This window comes from Miscanthus floridulus, chromosome 14 (assembly GCF_019320115.1).
Source record: "Miscanthus floridulus cultivar M001 chromosome 14, ASM1932011v1, whole genome shotgun sequence".
Taxonomy (NCBI): Eukaryota; Viridiplantae; Streptophyta; class Magnoliopsida; order Poales; family Poaceae; genus Miscanthus; species Miscanthus floridulus.
In genome coordinates this window covers 85,356,426-85,364,434 of record NC_089593.1, presented here as the reverse complement: position 1 = coordinate 85,364,434, position 8,009 = coordinate 85,356,426, and the positions used below count along the sequence as shown (strand labels likewise).

General features: G+C 43.1%; 1 protein-coding gene across 1 annotated transcript; it reads left to right on the top strand.

Moving 5' to 3' along the window:
• Positions 1–6,844: 6,844 nt before the first annotated feature.
• LOC136502721 (uncharacterized) lies at positions 6,845–7,618 on the top strand. Its single transcript, XM_066497969.1, has one exon. It carries the CDS (start codon positions 6,845–6,847, stop codon positions 7,553–7,555), a length of 711 nt encoding a protein of 236 aa, XP_066354066.1. The 3' UTR covers positions 7,556–7,618.
• Positions 7,619–8,009: the final 391 nt, after the last annotated feature.

Here is an 8,009-nt window from a genome sequence, read left to right as displayed (position 1 = left end):
CTTATGTATTTTTACCTCATTTATTTTCACTAGAAACTAGCAATTATTTAAGATTACATAGGAAGACCATATTCCAAGCATGCTTACTATAGGTTTAGTATTTTTCTTAGCTAGAGCATGTCAACACAAGATCAGTAAAATTGGAATCACAATTTTATCACATTCCTAGCTCAAGTTATGCATTTTATAAGATTGAAAACATTTAAAAACATTTATTTAGCTCCATTTTATTCTCCCAAAAAATACCAGAAATGATATATTTCATATTTTTATCAAATACTACACTTCAGGAGGAATCTAACAAAATTTGGTTCACTCAATTTGGACACTCCTAGCTCTAGATATGAATTTTTGAAATTGGTATTTAAATCTGTGAAAAGAAATAAGAAATTCAAAGCAAACACAGACTGACAGATGGGGCCTGTGGTCAACGGGACCCATCCGTCAGTGAGACTAGGACAGGGGATGGCGCTGACTGGCGAGAACCCACCGACCGTGAGGTCTCCGGCAGTAGTGTCTTCACCGTTGCATTCCTCATGATCCGCCGTACCCAGTGGTACCCCTCGTTGGACCGGCGGTGCACTAGAGCACCCTCGCCGGCGGCGATGGCGGATAGCGGAGGCAACACGGCGGTATGCTAGCATTCTTCGGCCATGGTGTGCTCAGTTGAGGCATGTCATGGCTTCACGGTAACCTAACAAAGCTAGCTAGGGTGGGTTAGGGTTCCGACGAGGCGATGGTGAGCTCTAACCGCGTGCATGTCCGCGCGGCAGCGTACAGAGCATGGCGGTGCTCCCACTGTTCCAGCTAGATGGTGGCGAGAGGTAGGTCTCTATCATGCCACATGCTAGGTCTATGGTTACTCAACCTAAGGCATGTGAGAGAGGATGGAGGCGATGGGCCAGCTCGGCAACGGCGAGCTTGAGTGCCATGGCGGCCTTGGATTAGGCGGCGGTGCTACGTGCACGGCAAGCGAGCACAGCAGAGGCACACGGCGATGGCGATGGTGGCGTTGCTGTGTGCGCGGGTGGAAGAGAAGGCTAGTGAGAGCGAGAGAGTGGGAAATGAATGGAGCAGCGAGGTCGCCTCAGTCTTCACTCTGCTGTGGCCCGACCGGCCGGGCCAACACCGGTGTATGACCACCACGCAGCACGCCTAGCCTGCCCCCGGTCAGCCACTGACGGCGCAGCGTCCGCGGCCATCAGGCCCGAATTCAGTGACTGACAGCGCAAGTTTAGCCACCTCTATCTTCTAATTCGTGGCAAGTTAGCAAAAACTCCATTACTAAAAGTTGTAGAGCTACATGTAAACTCCAACTTTGCTTTAGGGAGTAACATATAATTTGCCATAGTTTTCAAATTGCAAAGCTTCAAAGTAGGGTACATTGAAACTAAAAATCATTTCACGACAATAAATTTTTCTAAGTTGAATACAATATTCTGTTGATTCTTGTGATCCCTATTTGACCATGTTAGGCACTGAATTAGCTCTTGACCCAAAAATAAAAGTTGCTACTCTAGTCAAGTACTACAACTTTGCTTCAGGGTTCACAACCATGCAAAGTTTCTAGGGTATAGTTCAACTTAGGTCAAACATGCAACTTAAAAATGGTAGATTACACTATAACCATGACTTAGAGGCCAATTTGGTCCCAGTCATGATTACCAAAGTTGTTCTATGTGACATTATAAGCATGTTTAAGGTACTTCTAGGGTCCCACAAGCATTTTATTCATTGGTCACATGTAAACCCTAGCATATGTAAAGCATTTAGTGACAAACACATGTGATATAAGCAATCATAGAGATAGAATTTGAGATGCTTATGCACATGAATGATCAATGATGCTTGTGCTCGTGCAATGCCAATGCCAAATGCATGCTTAACACCTAGGGTGTTACATTGCATATCCTTAGAGTCTTTTATTTTTCTCCTGTCAGGTAAGTCTTGCTGAGTACAATCGAGTACTTAGGGTTTTATTCCCCCTATTGTAGGTGATCGGAGGATACTTAGAGCTGACTCTTGTATGTGGAGACCTCCTGGTGGGTGCAGAGAGGATTCCTTTCATGCTACGACCGTAGTGTTTATTTATAACCCTCACTAAAGGTTTTTATAAGAAAAGATATAAAATCTGCTAGCATCTCTTGTATAAAAATATCCACTATGTTAATGCTCCACCATGTCATTAAATTAATCTCTGCTTTCTCTGTAACTCTGATAACATTGTTATATTCTGCTATTATAATTAAATGAGGTAATATTCGGTTACTATAATAAAGTGATGTAAGAAATGACTTAAGAGTGTTGTAAGCTTTATTCTCTTATTTATGATCCTGATGGAAAAATGTAGATTTTTGAGTTCTCCCTTGGGGTGTGCTCGACGGAACTACATTGTTTAGTGTCCTTTCTTGAGTATTTAGTGTATAATGAAAGACAACTACTCTTGGGAGGCATTAGATTAGGCGGTTCTGCCATAGTTTTGACTCAAGAAGACAAAGGTAAAGAATATGTGATTGCTTATCTTGGTCACCATCTTCTTGATCCTGAGACAAGTGCATGTGTTGTTGCTTGCCAGGCTGATGTGATAAAGCACATGTTATATCGGCCAATTCTTCGTGGAAGGATAGGCAAATGGGCATACGCACTAATAGAATATGACTTGACTTTTGAACCATTGAAAACATTGAAGGGTCAAGTTCTTACTGATTTTATTATTGAGCATGGTATTGATTTAGATGATAAAATCAATTACCTTACTTTTACTCCATGGAAATTATACTTTGATGGATTGGTTTGTAAAGATAGCCAAGGTGTTGGTATTATTCTTGTTTCTCCTAATGGTGCAGAAATTGGGATGTCAAGCCAATTAGATTTCTCTTGTACCAACAATCAAACTGAATATGAAGCTTTATTATTTGGGTGGATCATGTTGCAGTCCATGGAAGTAAAACAAGTTGAAGCCTATGGTGATTCCATGCTAGTGGTACAAGTTCCTAGTGAATTTCAATGTTTAGAAGGATCACTAAGAGCTTGTCTTGATGCTTGCCTTGATGTTATTGACTATTTTGCCGAATTCTGAATTCAGCATATTCCACGTCATGAAAATCAAAAGGCCAACTTGTTAGCTCAACAAGCATCTAGCTATGATGTTGGTGGACATAATTTCCATATTCAAGAACAACCGATGCATGAAAACTTCAAATTTTCCCGTGCAGGTGCAGACCGGTCAACTAAGCCGACTGTCCTAGTCGGCTCAGCCGACCCCTTCTCTGCTGAAGCCTAGTCGGCTAAGCCAACTACGCTAGTCGGCCATGCTGATACCTCTAAGTTGGCTAAGCCGATTGCCCCAGTCGTTTCAGCCGACTCTCCTATGACTAGTCCGGTCAATTCACCCGAGAAGCTATCAAATCGGCCTGATGTAACTTCTAGTGATGTTAGGGCTAATTTAGAAGATTAGATGACCCCCTTGTTGAGATATCTACATGATCCAAGTTCTAAGGTTGATAAAAGTGTTTGACAGAGCGCTTTCAAGTATGTGTTGCATAATGATGAACTCTATCAGAGAACCGCCAAAGACTTGTTGCTTAAGTGCTTGGGATCAGATCAGGCAAGAGTTGCTATGGCAGAAGTCCATGAAGGCATTTGTGGTACGCATCAATTGGCCCCAAAGATGAAGTGGTTATGGCATAGAGTCGATTTTTATTGGCCTACTATGATGGCCGATTGCTTTTGTTACTACAGAGGATGCGAAGAGTGCTAGAAGTTTGGTAATATTCAGCTTGTGCCTGTTGCTATGCTTCATCCTATCATCAAACCATAGCATTTTCGTGGTTGGAGGCTAGACTTCATTGGCCAAACACATCCCCCATCTTCAAAGGGACACCGATCTGTGTTGGTTGCTATGGATTACTTTACTAAGTGGACCGAAGCAGTTCCTTTGAAGAATATGACTCACAAGGAGCTAATTGAGTTCATCACTGAGCATATTATTCATAGATTCGACATCCCTCAAATGTTAACTACAGATCAAGGGACCTCGTTTGTGTCCAAAGAGGTGAGAGAATTTACCAAATTATATAAAATTAAGTTGCTTAATTCATCTTCATACTATGCTCAAGCCAATGGCCAAGTTGAGTCTAGTAATAAGACTTTGATCAAGCTCATCAAAAAGAAGATTGAGGAGAATCCAAGGAGGTGTCATGAAGTTTTGTCTGAGGCTCTATGGGCACATCACATTTCAAGGCATGTTGCTACAAAGGTTACTCCTTTTGAGTTAGTATATGGTCAAGAGGCCGTGTTGCCTGTCGAGGTGAATTTGGATGCATATAGGCTTGCTAAACTAAATGATTTATCAACTATTGTGTATCATGATTTGCGGATGGATAACATCGATGTGGTGACTGATATGAGATTAAAAGCTCTCAAGAAAATAGAGAAAGATAAAGCTCGAGTTAGTAAAGCATACAACAAGAAAGTCAAGAGCAAATCCTTCCATGTGAAAGAATTAGTATGGAAAATCATACTCCCAATTGGATCGAAGAGCAATCAGTTTGTCAAGTGGTCACCAAATTGGGAGGGTCCTTACAAAGTGATCAAAGTCATATTCGGTTATTCTTATTTGCTAGAGACATTATAAGGTGAACGTCTCATAAGAGCAATCAACGGGAGGTATTTAAAAAAGTACTTTCCAAGTATTTGGCAAGAAGCCTAAGTGCTCTCCAAACAATGGCCGATACATGTATCGCCCTTAGAACAAAAATGGCCGATGTATACATCGCCCTTAGTCACTGAGCAACCGATGAGACGTGTATCGTCGCTGCTTGGCTTTATTTTGTTTGATTAAGTGTTTTCAGGTTTATGCATCATTCACCTAAAAACAGGGGGCATATGTTGACAACCAAAATTATCCATTTTGTGAAGTTGTCAAAATGTGGAACGGACTTCACCATTGTGTTCCTTTCGTTGAGACGGTCAAAAAACATATATGGAATGTCTCATTCGTAGTGTGAATGGAGTTGTTCCCTCAAGAAAATCTCACCCTACCAGAACTTCTAACCCCCCGTCAGAACCTCTGATTTTCGCTTGGAGGTTCTGAGTTTGTGTCACCTAGAAGTGCTGGCTTTGTGCGGAAATCAGAACTTCCGCCTTGAGGTGCTGGCTTTGCGCGAAAATTAGAACTTCTGATCCCCTGTCAGAACTTATGATTTTCGCAGTCTAAATCAGGGAGAGTCCAAACTCGATTCCAACTCTTCCAAACTCGTGGGAAACTTGGAGATTAAGTCTTGGAGAGGTTTCCTACTGGGATAAGACCACCCCCTCTCTATATATGAGAGGATCATGGCCGATTGAGTTCCTATCTATCCAATCATCATACAAACCAATCTATCAACTCCTTTTGCCCTAATTCTCCTCTCTCAACCCCTCTTTTTGTTCGTTGAGTTTTCCAGCGAAATTCAGCGGCATTCTAGGCGGTCTTGCTGGTCCTAGAAGATCCTCCACGTGCTTCTCCCCGACGGGTTTTCCTAGGAGAAGTTCGGGAGCTTTTCCGGCCGAGAACAGGCTCTACATCGGTCTTATCGGTCTCTAGATCGGTTTGATCTATTACACCACGTTCTTGCTGCGTTGCAGGTTGTGTGCAACCTCTTTGGACGTCGAGGCCCTGCTGGTGTGTTGGCTTAGTTTCATATTCAACGTCAACAAGGCTTTTACAGTAGCCTGGTCCCGGGGAAATCACTGTACGTTTAGTGTTTAATACAAAGCTTGTACCGTCGGTGACTATTTTAACGTGCATACTTGTCTGATATGCTACTTGAAACCCTGCTCTCTGACACTTTACATATATAAAAGAATAAGTTTAGCTAAACGAGGAGCAGTCCAAAGTAGATCCATTTGACTCAGGTGTGTTTCTTTGCCTCATCCACTGGTCTAGTATTAGTGGCTCATGAAACTCAAGGAGGGGCAGGTTTTTTTTTTTTTTGTTATCACCATAGGATTCCTTGTTTATTACAATTCATAGGCTGTGAAGATTTGGTCCTATGCACCACATCTGGCTCTTTGGCCAAAAGATTATGTGAATCAATCACTCATTATGAAAGTACTAGTATATATGTTAGAAATCAGTAGGTTAGTGCGCTCATAATTTTTCAGAGAAAAAAAGTTTTTGCAGAGGAAAGAATGGATGGAATGAATCATGAACGTTGGGTAATAAGTTCCATTGCACAGTGAAAGAAAGAGTGCTGCAAAAGGGGAGAAATTTCATTACAGTTTCACCTTTGACGAACAAAGTAAATTCCTGCTTTTGATAAGGGTAAAAGGCTAACAGCAGCAGTGAGTGAAAGAGATGAGTCTGTGAGGCCCATACGGTGAACTTTTAGTTTACTCCTCGCTGCACATGGCATGGCACCCTCTTACTACTCCTAAGCTCGTCGGAGCCCAAAACCCCTGCCATACATGTCGTCATGCCATAGGCAAACCGCAATGGACCACAGGCTTAAATATTGCTGTCATGCTCATGCAGGACTTAACAAACTCTGACCATGATGCAAAGACAGCAGTTACCTTCATAACCTAGTGTTGCGAAAGGACATGGGTGGACTCACACTGGTAACAGTTCACCAAAAAGTTTCAGTTTTTCTATGCATTCACTGCTGCAGTTATATATCTTTGCACTCATCCATCCATCCGTGTCAGTCAGATAAAATAGTGCTGCAGATGCATGCTCCATGGTGAGCCCTACTCTCCTACTCTCCTCCTCTTTGTGACAATTCAAAAAATCCATTTGATAGGGGAAACAGAAACACACAGCCCTTTGCTTGCTTTCTCTTTCAGTCATGCCTGCCTCATCATGGCTTCCTTCCCCTTCAGCGTTTGCATCATTTGTGCCACTAAAGCTCCTGCCGCCGTGAGGGATTTCTTGATGCCTCCCAGCTCCCAGATGGCCATACAACTCACACTACTCATACTCATTTCATGTAGCCTTTACAGTATGTATCCTTCTTCCTCTTCTTCTTCCTTCTCGGAATCGTCTTCGCTCGCATTGCTGGTGCTTGTCATCTCCACCTGCCTCTCCTTGCTCTTCACCAACCTCAGAAAGCTACTCAGAGACAACGCCCACAAAGCTAAGGCTCCAGCTTCCATGGAAGAAGCTGTGACTGTGTACCAGGAGAAGAGCATTGTGCCACAAGATGCGGTGCCGGAGGATGCACCGGAGGATTTGATGGGAAACCTATCAGATTCTTCAGAGTGCACGACGAACGACGAGGAAGATGGCACCGAGGAAGGCTCGATGTCAGATGAAGCTGACGACGACGACGATGAGAGCCTCATTGAGATCTCCCTTGTCGATGGCCACTACGTGGGCGGCGCAGAGCAAGCTGAACAGCGATGCGCATACAACTACAAGAAGGACCTCCTCGCGGAGTTCCTGCCGGATTTGCTGCTGGACAGGAGAGATTTCTTCGACATCTTGTCAGAGATCAGCGAGGAGGACAGCCTGATCGAGATTGACATCGCAAGAGGCTCCATCAAGTGCTCCAACTTGGATATCAAGGCATGAGGTTACACAAGGTTTGGAGAAACTGAAACCTGACGATGTATTTGATCAGGGAAATTAAGGCAGCAGATTTGTACCTGTCATCATCCATGATCCATGTAATGGTGTAAGGTGTTCTCTTTTTACAAGAGCTTATGTTTTTTTCTTTGTGGTGGATGAAGGAAGTTGTTTCTTTCATTCTTTGTACTCTGTTTCGTAAAATATTACAGCAGAAATAACGTGATTGCACATATTTTGGTTAAACGAAATGTATTTGTGCATGGCATTTTTATTTCGTTCAGTCAGGGGCGGATCCAACGGTGGGGCAGGGGGCTCAAGCCCCCCTACCCATAACGGAACAGTGGAACCTCCTGTAGAGTCCCTATGAATTTTTAGGCAAAGTTCTATAGTGTAGGGAATCGAGCAACAGTGTTGTTCAGCCCCCTCTGAAATATTTTCTAGATCCGCTGCTGTGTTC

Excerpts from the sequence above, each read along its gene's own strand:
- LOC136502721 (XM_066497969.1), top strand. The coding sequence starts at position 6,845 with ATGGCTTCCTTCCCCTTCAGCGTTTGCATCATTTGTGCCACTAAAGCT.